The sequence below is a fragment of the Hemiscyllium ocellatum genome, chromosome 4, assembly GCF_020745735.1.
Source record: "Hemiscyllium ocellatum isolate sHemOce1 chromosome 4, sHemOce1.pat.X.cur, whole genome shotgun sequence".
In the NCBI taxonomy this organism is placed as follows: domain Eukaryota; kingdom Metazoa; phylum Chordata; class Chondrichthyes; order Orectolobiformes; family Hemiscylliidae; genus Hemiscyllium; species Hemiscyllium ocellatum.
Window position 1 is genome coordinate 59,241,190 of NC_083404.1, and position 26,692 is coordinate 59,267,881.

General features: G+C 41.9%; 1 protein-coding gene across 1 annotated transcript in view; it reads left to right on the forward strand.

Annotated features, from left to right (window-relative positions):
* Nucleotides 1-26,692, forward strand: part of LOC132815204 (regulator of G-protein signaling 22-like) — a 153,018-nt gene that overhangs the window by 92,556 nt on the left and 33,770 nt on the right. The window contains exons 13-18 of the mRNA XM_060824020.1: nt 3,325-3,450; nt 4,333-4,434; nt 16,150-16,344; nt 17,621-17,707; nt 21,642-21,802; nt 23,042-23,204. Coding sequence (XP_060680003.1) covers nt 3,325-3,450; nt 4,333-4,434; nt 16,150-16,344; nt 17,621-17,707; nt 21,642-21,802; nt 23,042-23,204 — 834 coding nt within the window. The remainder of the gene's footprint in view (nt 1-3,324; nt 3,451-4,332; nt 4,435-16,149; nt 16,345-17,620; nt 17,708-21,641; nt 21,803-23,041; nt 23,205-26,692) is intronic.

Below are 26,692 nucleotides of genomic sequence, written 5' to 3' on the forward strand. Positions count from 1 at the left end.
TACCAGGTTATAGTCCAACAGGTTTGTTTTGGAGCACTGCTCCTTCATTAGGTGGCTGTGGAGCAGAATCATGAGACACAATTTACAGCAAAAGGTGTCATGCATGCAACTGATACAATAAATTGAACAAACCGAGGTTGCTGTTAAGTCTTTCATCTTTTAGAATGCGTTGTAGGTATTGGTTCATTAATATGTAAATCCTAGAACTACTTTCAAGTCACATTCTCGAGGTAATTTAAGGTTTTATTAAATAAAGGTGACATCTCAACTCAAACAATGCATTAAAAGTGTGAGGTTAGAGTCCATCTGTATCCCAATCTTGAGTCAGACTGGTTCTATTTCCAAAGTAGGAATTTATAAAATGTTGCATGGATTGACTGCCTAAAACGACTGCCTGCAGATTATGTCCTTTTTGGACATAATAGAATGTATCGGCAATTACAATTATGCATATGCGAATTCACCTCATAGACTTATATTTGTGTGTGCGTGCATGCATGTGAGGGTGGGAGGGAGAGAGAGAGAGAGAGAGAAAGTGAGAGAGAAAGTGAGTGTGAGTCCATTTGTTTATATATGTGCACCTCTCAGGGGGTGTATGTGTGTCTGAGAGAGAAGGAGCGTATGAGAAAGGGTCTGCGTGAGTGTGTGAGCATGTGTGCATGTATGTGTATGTGTGTGAGTGTATATGTTAGATTGTATAGTATAGGGGGTCAACTATAGTGTGACATGAACCCCAGGTCCTGGTTGAGGCCATCCTCATGGGTACCAAACTTGGATTTCAGCCTCTGCTCGGCCACTCTGTGTTGTGTATCCCGAAGTCTTCCTTGGAGGATGGTCACCTGAAGATCCGAGGCCGAATGTCCCTGACCACCAGTGTACCATGTACATGTTTCCATGTGTAATGGTCATATCCATGTCGACACTCTGACACATCTTGCAGTGGTTGACCTGGCAGGGTTGTGTGGTCAGAAACAAAAAGTGTGGTGCTGGAAAAGCACAACTGGTGTGGCAACATCTGAGAAGCAGGAGAGTCGACATTGTGGTCGATGTTGTCCTGAAGGCTGGGCAGTTTGCTGCAGACAATGGTCTATTTAAGGTTTGGCCGTTGTTTAAAGGCGAGAAGTGGAGGTGTACGGAATGTCTTGGTGAGGTGTTCATCCTCATCGATAATGTGTTGCAGGCTGCAAAGAACATGGCATAGTTTCTCCGCTTCTGGGGACACCACCACCATGTATGCGGCAGGTACTTGTGATTCGACCAATATTGTCTAAATCATACGCTGCAGGTGAAGATCAAAGCCCCCTCAAGAGAGGCCTCTTGATTTGAGATCAGTCAAAAGAATCAACGAATACAGTCTGTTCAAAAAGCAAGGGTCATTAGTTTATTGAATTAAGGTACCTTAATGCAATTCTCTGCAGCAATACAGAGGTTAAGGCTTCTGTGTTCTGTGGTGAAGTTGCACAATTATATTTGAAAATATGTCATATGTTTTTAAAGAAATAGTACAGCCTTAATTACAAGAAAGACCAATCACACGTAATAAGGTGACATCATTTACAGCAAGTTAATCCAATAGTATTTCCTGGGAAAGGGTTCTTAATTACAAGAGAAGTTCAATCAACTGTAATATGATTAAAGACAGGCTAATCCAATGGCATTCTTTGGAAAAGAAATCTTATTTACGTAAATTGTCATGCCATGTATCAGTTCAAGGTTAGTTCAAATGGTCAATTAATGTGTCAGTATTGTGTCAATGGTACATTGTCGAGACTAAGTAGACGCTACAACACCACACAACAATCGCCAGGCAGACACGTTCCCATCCAGTCGGAGAACACTTCAGGGCTCAGGGACATTTGGTCTCGGATATTCGGGTGACCATCCTCCAGGGCAGACTTCAGGATATGCAACCATGCAGAGTGGCCAAGCAGAGGCTGATAGCCAAATTCGGTACCCATGAGGATGGTCTCAACTGGGACCTTGGGTTCATGTAAATGTACAGACACAATCTGCAGGCAGTCAATTCATGTAACATTTTATAAATTCCTACTTTGAAAATAGAACCTGTCTGAATCAAGATTGGGATATAGACAGACTCTAACCTCACAAGTTTAATGCATTGTCTGAGCTGAGATGCCACCTTTTTTTAAAATAAAACTTTAAGTTATCTCAAGAATGTGACTTGAAAGAACGTCTAGGATTTATATAGTAATGAACCAAAATCTGCAACTGATTCTAAAAGATGAAAGACTTAACAGCAATCTAGATTTGTTCAATATATTGTATCAGTTGCATGCATGACACTGTGATCTTTTGCTATGAATTCTGTGTCTTATGATCCTGCTGCACAGCTACCTGATGAAGGAGCAGTGCTCCGAAAGCTAGTATTTCTAAATAAACCTTTTGGACTATAACCTGACATTGTGTGATGTTTAACTTTGTACACCCCACTCCAACATTGGCACCTCCACATCTAAATATTGTGGACTTGGAGGAGTGCAAATGCCCCCAACTATTTCTAACCACACTCTCACTCACCATTCAATTGATTCACTCACCTTGTGGCATTTAACATACCATAGATCTTCATACAAAATATTAGTGAATCTTGACAAAACAATTAATTTTCTGGGCTTGAAATCTGACTGGATTGCACTCATTCGCCAGCTGTTGAGGGAAGGCAGAGGAATCAGGAGTTTAAGTCATCTGAATGGGTGCTGTGGCACATAAGACCCAATCGTGTTCCTCACCCTTGTGGAATCTGCTCCATTAACAATAATAAAGCTGAAGCTGCACAGGTAATGGAAGGATTTAATTTAAAGGATAAGTGGATGAGGCAGTGAAAGTTAGCTGAATTAAGGCTTGATGTTGATTAAGGTGATGCAAGTTTGAATGCACTTAAGCTTATAAATGGCAGAATTCTGGAAGCATTCAAGGCTAGAATGGAGTTGTGAAGTTTGTGATAGCTAAGGTATAGATGTGTATTTCAGCAGCACAGGAGAGGTGATATACAATCAAGGATGAGTGATGATGTGTCCAGTCATGGAGGTAGTAAAAGAGCATGAAATTTGAAATTTGGCTTAGGATTCGATTGGTCTTAATCTAAGGGAACTGCATGAGATACAGAGGGCACTGCATGCAGAGGTCTATGGTAAGGAATAGAATTTTAGATAGGTGTTAACCATTACAGTTCCAACCCTGTTGATGTAATGTTGAAGGAAACACTTTCTGCTTCAGCACTTGGTAAAGCTGGGTGTCAGTGTACAGTGAATGTATATGTACAGATGCCAAATTATAGAATCTTGATGGTGTGTGTTTCTTTAGACACAGGTCAAAAAATACCATGACGTTCCATGTGATACTAAGTTAGATGACCTGCTGCAGGCCCTGCACAATGAAAGCAGAACTGGATACTACTTCACACGTTTTTGTGAAAAAACAGGGAATACAGTAAGTGAGATAAACCTCAGATTATTGGACACTTGGGTAATTTATTCTTCGATTTTAACTCATCCTGGGAACAGAGCTAATATCTTACTTTCATTACTCATTGAAAATCAATGTAAACACCACTTTCAAATTGGCAGATTAGAATTATTGATTGATGCAGCAAAGATGAAGGTCAGTTGATTATCATGCCCATACTAATTCTATGGAAGAGCTGCTCCTTGCACTTTCCTCACAATCCTATAAATATTTTCACTTCAAGAATCTGTCCAATTCCTTTTTGAATCTGCTTCCATCATCTTTTTAGCAGAGAATTCCAAATTGCAATCACTCACTTCTTTTTATCTATCTCCTTTTCCTATTTTCTACACATTTTCCTTCTTCTTTCCTGGGATGTGGGTGTCATTGGCAATGGTGAGTATTTGTTGCCCATGCTTAATTACCTTTGAATGACTTGTTAGATCATTTACAAAGTGCAATAAAGAGTTAAGCGCATTGCTGTGGGTCTGGAGTTACGTCTAGGTCAAATATGGATGACAGATTTCTTTCCCTAAAAGATATCAGTGAACCAGATTTTTTAATTGACAATTGACAGTAATTTCATGGTTACCATTACAGAGACCAGTTTTTAATTTCAGATTTTATTGAATTCAAATGTCATCATCTGCCATTGTGGAATTTGAGCCCATTTACCCAGAGCCTTAGTGTGAGGCTCTGGAGGGCTGGTCCAGTGATATTATTGTTCCCAATAATATCTGTGTCCTCTGGCTAATAATGCTCCTGCCACATTGTGTTCTTCTTTCAGAATCAAATAGCCATTCAGAGTTGCTGGAAACAAGTCATTGCCATGTAGAATATTAACTAACATTCATTCCTATCTTGCAGTTATGGAGGAATAGTGTGAGCCTGTGGTTTGACCTGAAAGAGTATCAGCGACTGTTTTATGCGGAAATCTTTCAACCTTTTAAACTCAAGAGACAAGCTCAGGCAAGTCAAGAAATTCTTGCTGTTTTGATGATCATCATATCTTGGTGGTGTATAGAATATGCCAGGATTGTAAATAGAAGGATAAGGGGACCAGTAGTATTATAATAGACAGCATGATTGTAATCCCAAAAAGGGAAGGGTTCATGACGCATGAAATATTAAAATTTGTAAACTTCCAAAAGTGGACTCAAACCCTATTCAAGCCAATCACTACTGAACTTCACTGAATTGAGGGAGGGATTGTGTCTGGCCAATTTATTCCTTATTTAAATATTTTAATGAGACTGTTTGCTTCAGATTTTATTTTGCTTTCTTCTTTAATGTTAGCTGGCTACCCAACTACAAGGGAGCCAAGAACATAGAACACAGAATCTGACAGTGTGAACCAGGCCCTTCAGCCCAATGAGTCTACACTGACTCTCCAAACAGGAACCCACCCAGATCCATTCCCCTACATTTACCCCTGACTAATGTGCCTAACCTACACATTCTTGAACACTATGGACAATTTAGCTTGGCCAATTCATCTAACTTGCACATCTTTGGACTGTGGGAGGAAACCTACGCAGACACGGGGAGAATGTGCAAACTCCACACAGAAGTCAGCATGGAAAAGATAAATGCCTTTTTCCACATCTGCTTTATGCTGGGAATGGTTTGTCCTTGCCTTTCAAGCTAGCCTGTTTCACTTTACACAAATAACCTCTCCCTACAATCAGGACTGTGCTCCTGAACAGTCCCTTTAAGATTGCCATGAGCTAAGTAAAGGCACATCTTAAAGCGACCAGTGCTGATGTGTGGCCTGGTAGGTACTGCACAACAATTGTCAATTCCACAGTCATGCCCCATGCAGCTAAAAGGAAATGTCACTCCCTAAATCTTCAATCCACACCGTAGATTCAGTCTGTATGTTGATATTATGACCATCAAAATGCTTGTCTATTATTTATGAATCAAAGTGATTATTCACAACACAAAACAGCTCCCACACATGCAAATACATGGTCCATGATGTTAGCTATTGCAAAAGGCCATATGAAGTGCACTAAAGGCACCATGCTAAGATATGCCTGCATATGCATGTAGCCTCCCCTCATGCAAGGATGCGAGGGCTAGAGAGACTGGGGCTGACCATGGTACCTTCCCCTTCTTGGCTCTGTCTGCAGAATGGGCTTCTTTGACAACTGCTGTTCTTCAGTGATCACCCTGCCATCACTCCTGGCTACCCACCTATCTCCAGCCTCCATGCTGCCTTTGGAGGGGCCCTTTCTGGAGCTAGGAGGCCATAGCTGAGAGCTGCACCTGCCAGGGGTTACACATGCTATTCACTACACCCCTGCCTCCCTAAAATCATTGTTGTTGAAGAAGGAGTGATCCAGAAGTATGTTGAAACATGATTATCATTTTCCAGTTAAAGACTGCACTGTGTATCCTCCAGTTACATTGTTGCTGTGTGTTTAACAGCCTGATATCCATATGTTAAGTTAGGCAGCAGAAGATTTTCAGGGATTTTAGAGTTATATACTCATAGAGATGAACAGCACGGATACAGACCCTTCGGTCTAACCCGTCCATGCCGACCAGATATCCCAACCCAATCTAGTTCCACCTACCAGTATCGGCCGATATCCCTCCAAATCCTTCCTATTCATATAACCATCCAGATGCCTTTTAAATGTTGCAATTGTACCAACCTCTACCACTTCCTCTGATAGCCCATTCCACACACGCACCACCTTCTGCATGAAAAAGTTGCCCCCTAGGTCTCTTCTATGTCTTTCCCCTCTCACCCTAAACCTATGCCCTCTAGTTCTGGACTTCCCAACCTCAGGGAAAACACCTTGCCTATCTATCCTATCTATGCCCCTCATGATTTTATAAACCTCTATAAAGTCACTCCTCAGCCTCTGATGCTCTAGGGAAAACAGCCCTAGCCTATTCAACTTCTCCCTTTAGCTCAAATTCTCCAACCCTGACAACATTCTTGTAAATCTTTTCTGAACCCTTTCAAGTTTCATAACATCTTTCCGATAGGAAGGAAACCAGAATTGCACGTAAATTTCCCAAAATGCAACACCTCACATTTATGTAAATGAAACTCTATCTGCCACTCCTCAGCCCATTGGCTCATCTGCTCGGGATCCTGTTGGAATCCAAGGTAACCTTCTTCACTGTCCACCAAATCTCCAATTTTGGTGTCATCTGCAAATCTACTAACTATACCTCTTAAGCTCACATCCAAATCATTTATATAAATGACGAAAAGTAGTGGACCCAGCACCAATCCTTGTGGCACTCCACTGGTCACAGGTCTCCAATCTGAAAAACAACCCTCCACCAGCAGCCTCTGTCTTCTACCTTTGAGCCAGTTCTGTATCCTGTTTTACAAGGGTCTGATTGTAAAATGAAGATTTAGCACAAAACAAGCTTGCATCTTTCCCTGTCTAGAAATCAACTCCCTATGGGGAAGAACACAACTCTTCATTTTTTTCATTAACCTGTTCAGAGTTGTCATGAGTGGGTCTTGAACCTAGGCATTTTGGCATACAGGTAGGGGCACTACCACTGTTCTAAATGTGCGTTAAGAACCCAACTAGTTTCTTTATATCCAAAGTGCTTTTACAGACAACTAAATAGCTTTTCCCACCATCAAACCTCCCATTGTACCTTCCACCTATTATCCACCACCATTAAATCATTCATGTTTTCCCATTAATCAAAGTATGCAAAGACCCAGCTTTTTACATATTTTCCTAACTAACCTGTTCAGAGATGTACTTAGTGCCTCTAAAGCAGGTGGGATTTGAGCCCAGCATTCCTGGCTCGGGGTAGAGATACTACCATTAGATCACAAGATCCTATTTTAAGAAAACAGTTTTTTTCTATTATCCAGAAATTATCTTACTCAGTGTTTTTTCAGTCACCAAATCACCCATTGTATTTTTTTCAATCATCATGTTTTCCAATTAATTAATGCGCAAAGCCCATTAAGGGAAATGTAAGAACCCAGCTCATTTTTTAATATCTGACTTGGTGAGCTCTTGCACTTTTTCCCCCTCTGTCACCAAATCATTCACAGCATCTCTTCATCTATTAACCAAGAAACCAGCTATTGGACATTTACTAATCAACCTGTTCAGAGATGTTAGTACACATCTCTAGAGCAAGACTTGAATGTGGGTTTTGGTATTTCTTTCATCCATTAACCACCACCAGTAAATCACCTGTGTTTCCAATTGAATAATTTATGTGCAAAGCCCATTAAGGGCAATACAGAATTAGAATTGGCCTTTATGAATTAGAATTAAAAGCACCAAAGGTAGGAAGAGGTAGGGAGCTAAATCAAAATAGAGTTGGAAGGGGAAGATTACAGTTTTATTTTTACTTATAGCCAGAAGTGCTCTTACACACAACTGAATGGCCTTCCCACCAGCAAATCACTGTGACTTCATTTTTCCTTTCTTAAAGTGTCAACCGCCACCAGTAAATCACCCATGAAGCCAATTAGATATTTACATGCAACGCTCATTATAGGCAATGCAAACCATCAACAGAAGGTAGGCAGACTGAGGAGGGATTAAATCAAAATGGAGTTGGAGAAAGAAATAAAGCATTGAATCCTCTCTCCTGGTGCCCATTTCTCTCTAAAGGCCTGGAAAGCATTGGTGGACACTGTGTGCTTCCTCTCCAATGACTTCTGGCAGAATCCAACCCTTTTTTTTATTATTAGCTTATTTTTCTAATCAGCCTGTGTAGAGATCTTATTATACACGAAATCAAGAACAGTGATTGCTAAAAAATTTCAGCAGGTCTGACAGCATCATCTATGGACAGAAATCAGAGTTAATGTTTCAGGTTAAGTGACCCTTTTTCAGAATTGATGGTAGCTAGGAAAATGCTGTTTTTATGTAGAAGATGGGTGGGTGAGGGTAAGGTGTAAACAATAGGTAGAGATAGAGCCCAAAGAGAGAGAAGAACAGTTGGGCAGACAAAGGAGTGGATAATGGTCAGCCTAGGAGAATGAATGCTGCTAATGGGGCTTGTTAGTGGCTAACAGTGGTTGTGTGTTATAGCAGACCATGTGATAACAAGGCCTGGCGTATAGGGTGATTTGGAAGGTTACACTGTACTTTGCTCAAAAACTACATGCATTCATGTAAAACTCCGTTATCTCACTTTTTAGATTAGAATCAATCTAAACATCATGGCATAGACAGAGAACACAGGGGGCTAACACCTTCAACATATTGTCTAGCTATCACCATTGTTTACAGCTAACCTGAGAATGCAACTTTTTTTAAAAAAGTTTCATGATTAACACATGAAAGAAGTGAAACTATCATGGTATCCAAACAGATGAAAGACTTAACAGACAATCAATTTTTCAATGTGTAATTTCAGTTACATCACACTGTAAATTTTTGCTATAAATTCTGTGTGTTAGGATTGAGCCCTCCACTATCACCTGATGAAGGAGCGTTGTTCCGAAAGCTAGTGTGCTTCCAATTAAACCCGTTGGACTATAACCTGGTGTTGTGTGATTTTTAATTGGTGTATAGGGGTTGGGGTAAGGACATGGGAGAAGTTGTTTGAAGTTCTAAAACTGTTGAACTCAATATTGCGTCCAGAAGGCTGTAGTGAAAAATAAGGTGCTGTTTCTTCCAGCTTGCACTGAGCTTTGCTGGAGCATTGCAGCAAGCTTGAGACAGAGATATTGGCCAGGGAACAAGATAGTGTGTTGAAGTGTCAGGCAACTGGAACTCAGGATCTTTTTTACAGACAGAATGTAGGTGTTCTGTGACGCCGTCAGTCAGTTTACTTTTGTTTTTCCAGGGTAGAGCAGACCACGTTGTAAGCACTGAATGCAGTTGACTAGATTGAGTAAAGTGCAGATAAATCACTTGGGTCCTTGGATACTGAGGACAGAGGAAGTAAATGGGCAGGTGTTACACCTCACCTTCTGCAGTTGCAGAGGAAAGTGTCATAGAACTCTGAGGTGGAGTGGGTGGTGGGATTGAAGGAGGAATTGGCCAGGGAATGGTCCTTCTGGAAGACTGACAAGGGAGAGGAGGGGAATTAAGTGTCTGGTGGTGGCATCCCACTGGAGGTGGCTAATGGTCCTCTGGATGTGGATGCTGGTGGGATGGTGGGTGAGGATAAGGGGGACCTTATCGCTGTTGTAGGAGGGAAGAGATGACTGAAGTGCAGGAGATGTGTCGGACCCGGCTGAGGGCACTGTCAAGTCTGGTGCTGGTTAGTCATAAAACTATAAGCAATAAGAGCAGAAATTAAGTCATTCTACTGACCGAGTTGCTTCGCCATTCAATCATGGCTTTCTCCCAGTAACCTTTAATCCCCTTGATACTCAAGAACCTATCTATCTCAGTCTTAAATATACTCAATGACCTGGCCTCCACAGCCTTCTGTGGCAATGAATTCCATAGATTCACCACTCTCTGACTGAAGAAGTTTCTCTTTACCTCTGTCTAAAAGATATCCCCTTAACTTTCGGGTCCTAGTCTCTCCTACCAATGGAAATAACTTCTCAACATCTACTCTCTCCAGGCCTTTCAGTATTCTGTATGTTCAATTAAATCCTCTCCCTCACTCTTCTAAACTCCATCGAGATAAACCCAGAGTCCTCAAACATTCCTCATATGTTAAGCTTTTCATTCCTGTGACTGTTCTTGTGAACTTCCTCTGAACATGCTGCAGGGCTACTCTATCCTTCCTGAGATCAGGGGACCAAAACTGTGCACAATACTCCAAGGGGCATGGCCAGAACCTTACAGAGCCTCAGAAATAAATCCCTGCTTTATATTCAAGTTCTCTCAAAATAAATGCCTTCATTGCATTTGCCTTCCTAACTAATGACTCAACCTGCAAGTTTATCTTGAGAGAATCCTGGACTAGAACTCCCAGTCTCTTTGCACTTCAGACTTCTGAATATTCACCCAATTTTGAAAATAGTCCGTGCCTCTATTCTTCCTACCAAAGTGCATGACTTCACACTTTCCCTTGTTATACTCCTTCTGCTACTTCTTTGCCCACTCTCCTAACCTGTCCATAACCTTCTGCAGCCTCCCCACCTCCTCTATACTACCTGCCCCTCTACCTATCTTTTTATCATCTGCAAACTTAGCCAGAATGCCCTAAGTTTCTTCATCTAGATCATTAATGCATAAAGTGAAAGGTTGTGGTCCCAACACTGAGCCACACGGAACACCACTTATCACCAGCTGCCACCCTGAGACGGACTCTTTTAACCCCAGTCTCCGCTTTCTGCCAGACAGCCAAGCTTCTAGCCATGCTAGTACCTTGCCTCTAACACCATGGGGTAAAAACAATGACTGCAGATGCTGGAAACCAGATTCAGGATCAGTGGTGCTGGAAGAGCACAGCAATTCAGGCAGCATCCAACGAGCAGCGAAATCGACGTTTCGGGCAAGAGCCCTTCATCAGGAATAAAGGCAGTGAGCTGGAAGCTAGAGGGAGGTGGGGGTGGGGAGAGAGTAGCATAGCTGAGAATGTGTTGCTGGTTAAAGCACAGCAGGTCAGGCAGCATCCAAGGAACAGGAAATTCGACGTTTCGGGCCAGAGCCCTTCATCCTGATGAAGGGCTCTGGCCCGAAACGTCGAATTTCCTATTCCTTGGATGCTGCCTGACCTGCTGTGCTTTAACCTGCAACACATTTTCAGCTCTGATCTCCAGCATCTGCAGACCTCACTTTTTACTCAGAGAGTAGCATAGACTACAATGGGTGAGTGGGGGAGGAGATGAAGGTGAAGAGCTTCAGGGCAGAGGAAATGACCTGGGAGTTGCAGTGGGAGAGGGACTCCCTGAGATTCTTGTAGAGAGAGGAGGAAAACTTCTTCAAGGCAGGCATCCTTGCAAGAAGATTCGCAGTTGGGTTAAAATCAACGAAGTAAAAACAATGACTGCAGATGCTGGAAACCAGATTCTGGATCAGTGGTGCTGGAAGAGCACAGCAGTTCAGGCAGCATCCAACGAGCAGCGAAATCGACGTTTCGGGCAAAAGCCCTTCATCAGGAATAAAGGCTTCTTCAAGGCAGCTTGTAGAGAGAGGAGGAAAACTTCTTCAAAGCAGCTAAACTCCCCATGGAACAGTCAGGCAGACTCACAGCAATGTGCTCTGACCCCACTAGAGGGCAGACTATTGTAAACTCCCCATGGAACAGTCAGGCAGACTCACAGCAATGTGCTCTGACCCCACTAGAGGGCAGACTATTGTAAACTCCCCATGGAGCAGTCAGGCAGACTCACAGCAATGTGCTTTCACTGCCTTTATTCCTGATGAAGGGCTTTTACCCGAAACGTCAATTTCGCTGCTCGTTGGATGCTGCCTGAACTGCTGTGCTCTTCCAGCACCACTAATCCAGAATCTGGTTTCCAGCATCTGCAGTCATTGTTTTTACCTCGTTGATTTTAACTCTACTGCGAATCTTCTTGCAAGGATGCCTGCCTTGAAGAAGTTTTCCTCCTCTCTCTACAAGAATCTCAGGGAGTCCCTCTCCCACTGCAACTCCCAGGTCATTTCCTCTGCCCTGAAGCTCTTCACCTTCATCTCCTCCCCCACTCACCCATTGTACTCTATGCTACTCTCTCCCCACCCCCACCTCCCTCTAGCTTATGTCTCCATGCTTCCAGCTCACTGCCTTTATTCCTGATGAAGGGCTTTTGCCTGAAACGTCGATTTCACTGCTCGTTGGATGCTGCCTGAACTGCTGTGCTCTTCCAGCACCACTGATCCAGAATCTAACACCATGGGCCCTTATCTTACTCAGTAGCCTCCTGTGCAGCATCTTGTCAGGTCTTCTTGAAGTCCAGATTGATAACATCCATCGGCTCTCCTTGGTCTAACCTGCTCATCACTTCTTCAAAGAGTTCTGGAAAATTTGTCAAGCATGACCTCCCATTGATGAAACCATACTGACTACCTTATTTTACCATACACTGCCATGTATTCAGAAATCTCATCCTTCACATTGGATTCCACGGTCTTACCCATGAGCAAGGTTAGGCTAATCATTCTGTAATTTTCCATCTTTTGCCTAACTCCCTTCTTACACAGGGGTATCACACTAGTGATTTTCCAATCCTCCAGGATTCTTCCGCATTCTAGAAATTCTTGAAAGATCACCACTAATGCCTCAACACAATGCTTCAATCTCCCTTAGAGCCTTCACTCTTGCATTTTTGGGATATCACTCATTTCTTCCATGATAAAAACTGACACAAAGTCATTATTCAGTTCCTCAACCATTTCTTTGTTGCCTACTACTATTTCTCCAGTATCATTTTCCAGTGGCCCAATGCCTACTTTTGCCTCTCTTTTGCTCTTTATATATCTAAAGAAACACTTCCATTCTTTCTTGATATTACTGGCTAGCTTACCTTCATATTTAATCTTCTCCCTCCTTATTTCTTTTTTTTTTGTTGCCCTCTGTTGGTCTTTGTAAACTTCCCAATCCTCTGCCCTTCACCACATTATATGTTTTCTCTTTTGCTTTTTTGCTATCCCTGACTTCCTTAGTCAGCCATGGTTGCCTCATCCTCCCTGTTGAAAATGTGTTGCTGGAAAAGCGCAGCAGGTCAGGCAGCATCCAAGGAGCAGGAGAATCGATGTTTCGAGCATGAGCCCTTCTTCAGGAAGGGCTCATGCCCGAAACATCGATTCTCCTGCTCCTTGGATGCTGCCTGACCTGCTGCGCTTTTCCAGCAACACATTTTCAGCTCTGATCTCCAGCATCTGCAGTCCTCAGTTCATCCTCCCTGTACCATGCTGTGTCTCCTAAATTACTCCCAGAAACTCCTGCCATTACTGTTCCACTGTCCTTCCTGCTAGGCTCCTCTTCCAGCCAATTCTACCCAGCTCTTCCCTCATGCCGCTGTAGTTGCCTTTATTTAGCTGTAATATTGTTAATTCTGTTTCTATCTTCTCCCTCTCAAATTGCAGAGTAAATTCAATCTTATTATGATTACTACCTCCTCACGGTTCCTTCACCTTGAGCTTCCTTATGAGGTCTGCCTTATTGACAACACTAAATCCAGTATTGCTTGTTCCCTAGTTGGCTCCACCACAAGCTGTTCCAAAAAAAATCTCATAGACATTTAACAATTTCCTTTTCTTGCAATCCACTACCAACCTGACTTTCCCAGTCCACCTGCATATTGAAATCTCCCATGATCACTGTAACTTTGCCTTTCCTACACCTCTTTTCTATCTCCTGGTGTATCTTGTGCCCCAGCTCCTGACTACTGTTTGGAGGCCCATAAGTAACTCCAACTATGGGTTATTTTAACTTTGCGGTTCCTCAATTCTAGCCATACAGATTCTACACCACCTGACCCTACTTTATTTCTTACTATTGATTTCATTTCATTTCTTACTAATACGGCAATCCCACCCCCACTGCCCATCTACCTATCTTTTCGATTGGATGTATATCCTTGAATTCAGCTTCCAACCCTGATTCCTTTGCAGCCACATCTCTGTGATGCCCACCATATCATACCTGCCAATTTCAATCTGCGCCACAAGCTCATTTACCTTATTGCTTATACTGCGTGCATTCAGATATAACACCTTCTGTCCTGTACTAACTATCCATCTTCTCACTGTCATTCATTTGTCCAGTGTTCTTGAAGTTTAATTATTACCATTTTCCATACACTTTGTCCTATTTGTGTCTGTGCTAGAGATTTTAATAACCTCTCCTTAGTTCTGCAGTCCTATCTCATCCTTTATTTGGGGTTTTCTAATTTCCCCTATAACTGAATCCTCCCCCGACCATTTAGGTTAAAGCCCTATCTACAGCCTTAGCTATGCAATTCACTAGGACTCTGATCCCAGCACGGTTCAGATGAAGACCATCCCATCAGAACAGTCCCTTCCTCCCAGTCCTGGTGCCAATGTTCCTTGCATTCAAACCCATTTCTCCCACACCAATCTTTGAGCCATGCATTTACCTGCTTAATATTATTGATCCTGTACCAAGTAACTCATGGCTCAGGCAGCAATCCAGAGATTATTTTCTTTTTGGTTCTGCTTTCTAATTTAGCTCCTAGCTGTTCATACCCCCTTAGCAGAACCTCTGCCCGAGTTATATCTACTCATTGGTATCTATGTGGACCACGACCACAGAAACATTAACCCCCTACTACAAGTTCCTCTGTAGCCCAGATGAGGTATCCCGAATCTAAGCACCAGGCATTCAACACAACCTTTGGGACTCTCGATCCTGGTCACAGAGAACAGTGATTATGCCTCTAACTGTATTGTCCCTAATTACAATTTTTCTCTTCTGTTCCCCCACTTGAATGTCTCCCTGCACCATGGTGCCGTGGTCAGTTGGTTTATCTCCCCAGCAGTCTCCATTCCCGTCCACACAGGGAGCAAGACTCTTGAACTTTTAATCCTCAGTTGAGGAAGAATGTGGACATTTTGGAGGTGCCCTTGTTGAAATTGGCATCATCAGAGTAGACGCAACAGAAACAGAGGAATTGTGAGAATGGAATAGAATATTTCCAGGAAGCAGAGTGTGAGGATGTAACCTCAAGGTAAATGTAGAAATTGGTTGGCTTGGAATGGATATTTGTGGCCAGCTTATCTTCTGAAATGGAAACAGAAATAACAAGGAAAGGAAAGGAAGAGTCAAAGCTGGACCAAGTGAAAGTGAGAACAGGGTGAAAGTTGGGATGAAATTGATAATTTTTTCCAATTCCGAGAGAGGAAAGCAGCATCAATGATATCATCGATATACTGGAGAAATAATTATGGGTGGCGGCCAGAATAGGACTGGAATGAGGAATGTTCCATGTACCCCACAAAGGCATAACTGATGCCCATGGCCTGAAGTTACATACCTCAGGAGCAGTTGCATCTCAAACCTGTGCCTTCTGATCCAGCAGTAGGGACATTACCACTGTATCATAAGAAGGCCCTAAAAATTACAAATTGCACTTGAGCCAAGTTGAAATTGAACTTACAAACTTCTGACCTGTAGTCCATTGCTCCACTAGCCCCATCTATAGAATTCAAATCTTGAGTACAAAGTTCAATGAGCATCATCTGCTTTTAATCAACTCTGGAGCTGTTCTGTTTTACCTTGACATGGACCTCCATTTCCAATGTTGGTGCTTTGTGCCTTGCACAGCAAACTCCTATTCTGTGGTAGGGCACAATTATAGAGATGTACAGTTATGGAATTATACACACTTCTATTATTACCAAATGACATCAGCTTTCTCTTTGCACATGCGTACTGTTTTCACCACTCAGAGATGGCATCTATGTGTTTATCAGTCTTTATGGTCAGGACTAACTCTGCAATCCAAAAGTAAATATTATCATTTATGATGAAAATGCAAATTGTTTGTACCATTTAAAAAAAACACTAATATCCAGTAGTTGGGTATTGAGTTTCTATGCTGCAAACGGTTAATATGAATATGTAAATAAGATAGTCTACTTCATTGTTGGCAAATGGTGTAACGTAATTACTGGAAATCTGTTCTCGCCAGCAGCGTTGTGATAGAGGTGAAGTGCTGTCCTATACATAGTTAATATTTATTATGAGAATTTAAAAAAACAATTATTTGCCAACAATCAATACTCTTGCAATCTTAATAATTAGAATAACAGTATTTCCATCAGCAAACTGACATTTCCATGATTCGTTCACTTGTTTCAGTTCATTTTTGCAACATACACTATTGAAGAGGCCCCAGCAGACATCAAAATGGATGCAGAGAACAAGAAAGAGATCTATAGCAAACTAGATCCACCATTTGAAGAGCTCTTTGATCAATTAGAGGAACACATTCTTATCTTGCTACTGGTGCCTTGGATCCAAATGATTGAAGCGGAAATGGCAAGTTACAGTAAGGTAGGTCAATACATCCAACTGCTTTCTTGGATGAGTTTTTCCAAATGGTCCATTTCATTTTTTTATTCAGTATTGTATCAGATACATATGCTTTAACACCCCACATTTTATATTTGTTCTTTTTTCTCCATATCATAAACAAATTTGTGAAGGGCAAAATGGGCAGAGATGTGTTCTGTAGTCAACCAGCAGTGACAGTGTGACAGTGCAGGTACTCAGAGCCTTCCTTGTGATGAAACAGCTGCTCTCCAACTGCCAATATGACTGAAATGAGCTTTGAATGCATAATGCTCAGAGACTCACTAGTAAGTCTGTACATGTTAATGGCTTATTTAAAGGGTTACAATATATGTCCTCTGGAGTCAGATCTGGAGAGAGATGCAGTGGTTTTTGTTGAGGTTCATCTCAAGCAGCTCCGTATTGTAGGACTCTGCTCTATGGTCTGTTCCCTGGGATGCACACTGAGACAAAGATCTGGAGGACCATCAACCAGTAAAAGATGTTTTATGGTCTGCCCAAAACTCCAAGGTCTTCCAGTGTAAAGGGTTGGCTTTGAGTGCTGCAGACTGGCACATTCCAAAGCCCAAGGCTACATGCTGTAGGATGCAGCTTGGGGCTGCTATTGCTGATGTCTTTCTGCCAAAGTATAGCAGAGATCAGTTGTCAGACCCCTCAAAATAAATACTTTCTTCCTTTATGGTATAAAACAGCCTTGTTATTTGCACAGTAGCTCAGTGTGAAGTAAAATTCCAATGTATCATTTCTGTTTCTTTTTCCTTGTTGGAAAGGTTGTGCAGAACAGAATGATAACCTTTTGTATGTACTGTACTTATACATTATTTGTAAGAAAAATCATCTATATGTTTGCAAATTTAAAAATGTCCTCTGAGGAAGAAGGGTAGAAAAATTAACAAGCAATCTCCTGATAATAGTGCACAAAACAGTATAGCACAAACAGTTGAATATTTGTTCTGACAGTAACAGACAGTCACTGATCAGAAAAATATACAAATTTTTCAAATGATCTTGGTGCACACTTTCCCTCCTGTTCAGCCTCTAGTTTGCATAAATTCTCCACTTAACCTGTGGTATGGCTGTCACATTATAAGAAAAGCTGGAAATCTGAACCAAACACAAAAAGTGCCAGAGAAACTCAGCAGGTCTGGTAGCATGTGTGGAGAGATATGGAATTAACATTTCAAGTTTCATTTCAATGTAATTCAGAACATTGTATTTCTGTTATTCCTTGCTATCAGTGAATATCTTTTACTTCTAGGTGACGGTGGCAACGAAGACTGAGCGTCTGGACTCAGTATACTACAAGAAGCTTCAGGAATTGCAGAGGAAGTTTCTGCCCAATGAAGTAATTGCTTATTTGGTTCTTAAAAACAGGTTTATTTATAAACAACATAGGAACAGGAGAAGGCCACTTGTCACAAAGCCAAGACAGCAGACACTTTCTAGTTTTTAATTAACTAACCCTCAGTGACAAATGTATTTGTTTTTTGTATATGATGCTGGAATGTTTTCAGTAATGACCACTCTGAATTTAAACCCAGCTTGAACCAACATTCCAAATATTTGATTAGCATCCTGTACTATCCAAAGCCAAAGGCGACAATTTACATTATTTCTATATACTACAAGACTTTTGCCATCCTTGGAGATAGGAAGCCTCTACATATTACTGATATGTAATCATTATTAATGCACCTCACTCTCCTCCACCACCCCAAGAATAACTGGTGCTCTGATCCTGAGTCAGCCTTTCATAGAGTATGAACAATAGTAACTTCAAAGGCCTTAAATGTCAACATTGTGAGTGAAGGTGTGTGTGCAATGTGCACTCACCTATCTAACAGTCAGGGTTCGGCTTCCACTTGATGGTTGTAACTTATGTTTCAAGAAAAAAAGTTTGAATAATTAAATGTGTCACCATTTGAAATCCTATTTTGATGTAGGTAGGCCCATTCCACATGTAGATGATCTGCTCATTTATTTTCTTGGTAGCAGTGAAGGGCAAAAGAGTAACTATGGAGAGAATAAGGGCTATTAAAGATCGTCTATAAGTGGAGCCACAAGAGACAGATGAGATCATAAATGAATATTTCTTGTTAGTATTTACTGTTGAGAAAGGCATCGATGCTAGGAAATGTAAAATAAACAATTGTGGCTTGAAAAGAGTCCATATTACAGAAGGTGAGGTGCTGGACATCTTAAAATGCACTAAGGTAGATTATTCCCCGGGATCTAATGAAATGTATCCCAGAACTTTGTTTGAGGTTAGTGATGAAATTGCGGGGACCATAGCGGAGATTTTTATGTCAATAGCAGCCACAGGTGAAGTGCCCAAAGATTGAAGAGTGACAAATGTTGTATCATTATTTAAGAAAGGCTGCAGAGAAACACCTGGGAACTATAGATTGATGAGCCGAATGTCTGTGGTGGGTAAGTTGTTGGAAGGGATTCTGAGACACAGGATCTACAGGCATTTGAAGAGTCAAGGTCTCATTTGGGATAGTCAGCATGGTAAATCATGTCATATGAATTTGATTGGGTTTCTGAAGGGGTGACCAAGAAAGTAGATGAGGCCAATGTGGTAGACATCATCTACATGGTACTGCATGGAATTCAGGGAGAAGTAGCCATTGGATACAAAATTGGCTTGAAGGTAGAAGACAAAGGGTGGTGGTAGGATGCTTTCTTTTGAAACTGGAGGCCTGTGAGCAGTGATATGCCATAGGGATTGGTGCTGGGTTTACTGTTATTTGTCAATAATGTAAATAATTTGGATGAGAATTTTGGAGGTATGCTTAGTAAATGTGCAGATGACATCAGTATTGTGGCAGTACAGTGGATAGTGAAGAAGGTTATCTGGGAATACAGCAAGATCTTGATCAACTGGGCCAGTGGGCTGAGGACTGGCAGATGGAGTTTAATTTAGATAATGCAAGGTGTTGCATTTTGGTAAATCAAAGCAGCATTGGAATTACACTGTCAGTGGTTTGGCCCTGGGGAATGTTATAGACCAAAGTGATCGAGAAATATGGGTTTATAGATCCTTGAAAGTGGAGTCACAGGTAAACAGGGTGGTGAAGAATGCTTCCAGCAAGCTTGCTTTCATTGGTCTGAGATTGAATACAAGAGTTGGGTTTTTGTAGCAGCTTACAAGATATTGGTAAGGACACATTGGAGTACTGTGGACAAATCTGGTTGCCCTATTACAGAAAGGATATTATTAAACTAGAAAAAGTGCAAAAAAAGTGCCATCTCTACTGAAAAGTCTGTGTTATCAGGAAAGGCTGGACAGTAAGGGACCTTTTTCCCTCGAGCATAGGAGTCTGAGGGGTGACGTGATAGAGGTCGATAAAATCATGAGAGGTGTAGATAAAGTAGATAGCCAAGTGATTTTCTCCATGGGTAGGGAAATCTAAAACCAGAGGGCATAGGTTTAAGGTGAGAGGGGAGAGATACAAAAGGTTTCGGAGAAGCAATCTTTCACACAGAGGGTGGTGATGTATGGAACAGGTTGCCGGAGGTAGTAGTGGAGGCAAGTACAATTACATCATTTAAGAAATATTTGGACAGGTACATGAATGGGATCACTATGGAGGGATATGGACCAAACAAAGGCAAATGGGACTTGTTTAATTATGAAAACTGGGCAGCATGGATAAGTGAGGTCAAAGGCCCTGCTCCAAACTGTAAACCCCTATGACTGTATGACAGTGATGCAGAATAGGCACATAAACCCCTGTTTTCTCTGACAGACTGTATGAAAGCATAATCCTGAGAAATAGCTGTCACTATTCATATTCCAACTGTAACTGATTAGCACATCCTTTCATCTGCAATAGGACTGACATTCAGGCAATTAAGAGGGTCAGGATTTCCTGTATTTAGGGTTGGTTCACTGAGTATCCAGGAGAAGGATAGGACTGCAGATGCTCGAGATTAGAGTCAAAAAGTAAGGCATTGGAAAAGCACAACAGGTCAGGCAGCATCCAAGGAACAGGAGCATCGAGGTTTTGGGCATAAGCCCCTCATCAAGAATGTGATGAAGGAATGATCAGGAAGCCCTGATAAAGGCCGTATACCTGCAACATTGACTCTCCTGCTCCTTGGATACCATCTGACCTACTGTGCTTTTCCAGAACCACACTTTTCATCACTGAGTATCCAGTGTGTTGAAGACAAACAATTGAGATAACAAGAATCCATCATAACTGCACAAAACAAGTTACCAGGCTTGAGGACAGGAAGCTACATTGGGGTGGGATGAGATGAGGGCCTGCATTAGGAGCAGGGTATGGGAAGGCCTGCATTGGGACTGTATGTGGGCTGGCTTTCAGAGCGAGGATGGTGTGGGGAGGCCTCCACAAGGAGCAGGGTGTGGGAAGGCCTGAATTAGGAGCAGGGTGTGGAAAGATCTGCGCAAGGAGTAGGGCATGGGCAGGCCTGCACAAGGAGCAGGGTGTGGGGAGGCCTGCACAAGGAGCAAGGTGTGGGGAGGCCTGCACAAGGAGCAAGGTGTGGGGAGGCCTGCACAAGGAGCAGGGTATGGAAAGGCCTGCACAAGGAGCAAGGCATGGGGAGGCCTGCACAAGGAGCAAGGTGTGGGGATGCCTGCTCAAGGAGCAGGGTATGGAAAGGCCTGCACAAGGAGCAGGGTGTGGGGAGGCCTGCACAAGGAGCAGGGTATGGAAAGGCCTGCACATGGAGCAGGGTGTGGGGAGGCCTGCACAAGGAGCAAGGTGTGGGGATGCCTGCACTAGAAGCAGGGTATGGGAAGGCCTGCAGTAGAAGCAGGGTATGGGAAGGCCTGCACAAGGAGCAAGGTGTGGAGATGCCTGCACTAGAAGCAGGGTATGGGAAGGCCTGCACCAGGAGCAGGATGTGGGAAGGTCTGCACTAGGGCAGGGTGTGGGGAGGCCTGCACAAGGAGCAGGGTGTGGGAAGGCCTGCACTAGGAGCAGGATGTGGGGAGGCCTGCACTGATAGTCAGCCTATTTTTGCTTGGGAGAGATGGGAAGGTTAAAGGAAAATTGAGAAATCACAGGGTGTGTGGGGAAGAGAGAGGGAGGCTGCTAGGAGAGAACAAACTAAATTCATTTTATCCAGTTGTGCAAACTACATCATTTTGCATCTGGCAGTGCCATCTTTAGACAGGCAGTTGTTTGTTGACTTCAGTTTCCTTTCCGGTCTTGCTGCCACTGAGAGGTAGCATTTCTAAGAAACTTAGCCAGTTAATGAAGCTAAATCTGCCATGTTACCAGTGTTTTCAATCTTCTTTGCAGTTTCCTGTTGAATCAGCTAGCCAAGAAGAAATTTTGGAGGATCCCAGGACCTCATGGAAATTTGTTCCACAGCAATTCAAAGATTATTCATTTCAAACGCTTCTTCACAATCGCTTAGAACTTGACCAATTTCAGACATTCCTTAAAGAAAATTTAGCAGAGTAAGTGTCTAAGAATGTTTATGTAACACAAAACAGTGAATGTTACTGTAAGGGGGGGGGGGGGAGGTTACAGGGAATGCTGCACGATGTAAACTTTCTCATACAGGCACGGCAAGCCTTTGTTAGCTATCCTGATTGTGGTGAATGTTTGTATATAGAATCATCATTTTAGCACATTTGCAAACATTAACATGTCACATTGCCATCAGACGATTTCTTGCATAACCTCTCTACTCAACTGTTGCATGTTCCAATCAGTCATGCACTCTAGAACCACTGAGATACATGCTCAATGAAAAATTGTTTCTCTTTTCTTTAAAGGCAAATCATAATGGCTTGGTAAAGGAGGAAGAACTGTTTGTCATATTCCATGTTTTAATGTTTATGGCAGTTACCAAGTCTTTTCTGGAGCAGTGTGGTATATTTTAACATGGTTTATGGTTTTGCATTATTTAGAAAACCAAGTATTCTTCTGTTTGTTCAGAACTTTTTGATAACAATGAATCCAATGGAAATTCACAAAAATGTTATTATAGTAAACCTCCTGTTATCCGGCATGTATGGGGCAGGCAGTTGGGAGAGATGGGTGGCAGTGCCCGTTACGTGAATTTGATGGTTCCATGAAAAATATTCTTGTGGACACCCAACACTTCAATATTCTTTGAATAGAAGAAAATCTTAAATCTAAATGTCAAAGGGACGGTGCATTTTACTTGCTGTGTTTTGGAAACTCTGACAATATTTCACCAGGGTCATCACCAGAACTAGCACTTGTATCTTGAGCGGCAGCAGCAGTAGATGTTGAAGGGTGGGGAGTTGGGGATCACAAATTCAACTAGCCATGACTGTAATGGAGCCTGCATGCAGGCAGTGCTGATAGTGGTGGCTAGAGAACTGCTACAGAGTGCATGAACTATACGTGCATCGAAACTTAGCGCACCAAGTTCAAACAGATGTTTTTGAAGAAACTATGCAAAAATGGTTATTTTTTTAAAAAGTGTTTACCAGTTGCATGAGAATTCTTGTTGCCTGGGTATCAGATAACAGAGTTTGCTGTATTTAATATGATTCCAAATCCAAGGCTAATGGTTGTTGTTACTGTGCAGTAAATACTCTAAAACATGATATGCCCCCCCTACCCCATCTTAACTGGATGCAGTAATAAAATTGCTTGGTTGCTTTAATAATTTTTTTAACAATGCAGTATTGTCAATATATGGAAAACTGCCTTTCTTGTAGCATGGATCTCAACTGCTGGCTGGACATTGAACACTATGTAAATATATCTCGCCAAGAAAAAGACAGTAAAAATATCAAATCCAAAGAGATCATCAACAAATATATGAATCGAAAGTATTTCTTTGGACTCAGCAGCCCGGCTACAAAACCACAACAGGAAGAGGTAATTGCCTAAATGTTTTAGTGCTTCAGTCTGAGATTCAAGGTATTTATTGGGAAGATAAAATTTAAATGTTCTAATCAAAGTGGTTTGCAGATGATTGCTTGCCTATCTAGTTTCTTGCCATGTGCAGGTCTTCAGATTTCACTTTGCAATAATGGATTTCCTGAGAATCGGGTATTTTGATTGCTTCATAAAGGCAATTCAGAAGGTAAATGTTCCCACTAAAGGTATCTACTTAGAGTCATAGAGATGTACAACACAGAAACAGACCCTTCGGTCTAACATGTCCATACCATCAGATATCCTAACCTAATCTAGTCCCATTTGTCAGCACCCAGCCCATTTCCCTCTAAACCATTCCTATTCGTATATTCATCCAGATGTCTTTTAAATGCTGCAATTGTACCAGCCTCCACCACATCCTCTGTCAACTCATTCTATACATGCACAACCCTCTGTGTGAAAATGTTGCCCTTTAGGTCTCTTTTATATCTTTCCCCTCTCACCCTAAATCTATGCCCTCTAGTTCTGGACTTCCCCACCCCAGGGAAAAGATTTTGTCTATTTATCCTATCCATGCCATAGTTTTTAAAACTTCTATATGGTCACCCCTCAGCCTCTGACACTCCAGGGAAAACTGCCCCAGCTTATTCAACCTCTCCCTATAGCTCAAATCCTCTAACCCCGGCAACAGTCTTGTAAATCTTTTCTGAACCCTTTCAAGTTTCACAACATCCTTCCGACAGGAAGGAGACCAGAATTGCACACAAGGTTCCAAAAGTGGCCTAACCAATGTCCTATACAGCTGCAACATGACCTGCTAACTCCTGTATTCAAAAATCTGACCAATAAAGGAAAGCATATCAAACGCCTTCTTCACTATCCTATTGACCTGCGACTCTACCTTCAAGGAACTATGAACCTGCACTCCAAGGTCTCTTTGTTCAGCAACACTCCCCATGACTTTACCATTAAGCATATAAGTTGTGCTCTGATTTGCTTTTCCAAAATGCAACACCTCATTTTTATCTAAATTAAACTCCATCTGCCACTCCTCAGCCCAATGGCCCATCTGATCTAGTTCCTGTTGTACTCTGAGGTAACCTCAGACTACTCAAGGAGTTTCAGAGGACTCTAGTTGGTGTATAAATAGGTTTTTAATTCAGTTTGTGGGAGAATATATAAGTTCTAGTTTGCAAGAGAATATATGAGAGATAAGTACATTGTTTAATAAAGTAGCATGTGAAGTTATAAGAATTGACTCCTCTCTGCACACACCAGCAGCCAGCAATTGCTGGATTCAGACAGCAGCTGGTGGTCACTATCCACTACATCTCCAATTTAGGTGTCATCTGCAAACGTACTGACTATATCTCCTATATTCACATCCAAATCATTTATATAAATGATAAAGAGTAGTGAACCCAGCACTAATCCTTGTGGCACTCCACTGGTCACAGGCCTCCAGTCTGAAAAGCAACTCTCCACCACCACCCTCTGTCTTCTACTTTTGAGCTAGTTCTGTATCCAAATGGCTAGTTCTCCCTATATCCATGAGATCTAACCTTGCTAACTATTCTCTATAATCTCGCAATCTCACTGACCTTCAACATGGGTCTTCTCTTCCTGTTAACTAGTGGTTCAGAAAGCTTTGGTTCTCCACACCATGCCACCACACAAGATCTCTGAACTCCAAACACAATCAGGTCCCCAACAAGAGACCTCCAATCCTCTAACACACACACCTTGACATCTAATTCCACTCCCACTATACTCTCAACCTCTAATCTGTTATCTCACCACTCCCCCCAAATCTTCAATCTCTGATAGGTGCCCTGGCAAGATATTTCACACTGCTTCTGTAAAGGCCCATGAAATCAATAAAATTGTGTTGATGCCAGTTTGAGTCCAGCTTCTGTCTGAATCCAGCAATTGCTGGCTGCTGGTGTGTGCAGAGAGGAATCAATTCTTATAACTTCACATGTTACTTTATTAATGTATTAAACAGTGTACTTATCTCTCATATGTTCTCTTGCAAATTAGAGCTTATATATTTTCCCACAAACTGAATTAAAAACCCATTTATACACCAACTTGAGTCCTCTGACGCTCCCTGAGTAGTCACAGAACACAAAAGATAAAACTTGATCTGGATAATTGTTTTGTTGCTGCTGAGGAGGGCTGATGTTGGCCACATGGTGCTCTCTCTCTCTCCAAATCTCTGACGTAGGGTTTAATTCTGCGATGGTGGGTCTCCAGAGTTGTTGCTGCCTGTATGCCTCAAGGGTCATCTTTTATCCTCTTTATCTTTCTCAAGTCATGGTGTCTTTTTCCTGTTGGTTCTGGCTCATCTGTTCATTGCAAAGCTTTACCTTATTGGCTCCAGACCAAGGAGCTAGGTAGCATTACCTCATTGCTCCTCATTTAAATAAGGCTTTTGTGTTACCTCATCTTTCTTTCTTTTCTGAAGAATATGGTTGATACCAAGCAGCACCTGGACTCTGGTCATTCTCAGTTCACAAGCTGTTTTCCACTGCATGTCAGCAGTTTTTATATACTGAGCATTCCTAGTCCCTGTCAGCAACTGATACCTCTGTGTCTCTGCACCTCCTGGCTAACATTTCATTTTCAGGAGCATGTCTCTGACTGGTTCCCTTATCTCTCTCTGTGCTGCAGCCTGGCTAATGATGAATTGAAATATTTTTCTTATTGCTACAGACTAGGAAATGTAGAGGAGCAACAGGTGCCCAAATATTCAAATGACTAAAAGCTAGTCACCATGTCCAAAAATATTCAGAAAGGCTATTGCAATGGTGAATTTTACCTCAAGTTGGCTTGGATACGAAGGATGGAAGTTACTCTCCGGTTGAAGATAGGTGTGTTGTGCTCTGTTTTGGGCATCACACTGCTGGAAGAGTACAATGGCCTTAGAAAGAGTCCAGCAATGATTCACTGGAATTATACCATAGCTTCTGCTGAATTTTAAGGTGTATTTCATAAATTCGCATTGTATTCCTTTGAGTTTAGAAGGTTAAGGGAGTGACTAAAATACTGACAGTATTTATTATGACTGATACAGAAAAAATCTATTTCTTCGAGTGAGGAAATTCAGAACATGTGGGCATGATCTTTAAATGAAAATAAGATCTTTAAGAAGTGACATCAATAACTGGCTATGGATACTGGGTCAGGTGAAATTTTCAGATCTAAGATTGGCATTTTTAAAAAAAAATCATGGTATCAAGAGATGAGAAAGGTGGGAAAATGGAGTTGAAGTAAAGATTAGTGAGGGTCTAAAGGAATGGTAGGCTCAGATTAAGGGTCTGAAAGACCTACTCCTACTTCTCTGTTTGCTTAGCAATCATTCTAGAAACAAATGATGTTAGTCTGGAGATGGAACATTAGATTATATTCTAGTTCTAGAGCAAAAATTATACAAAATGACAGGGAAATTAGAATACAAGTGTGAGTAATATGAAAAGCAGTTG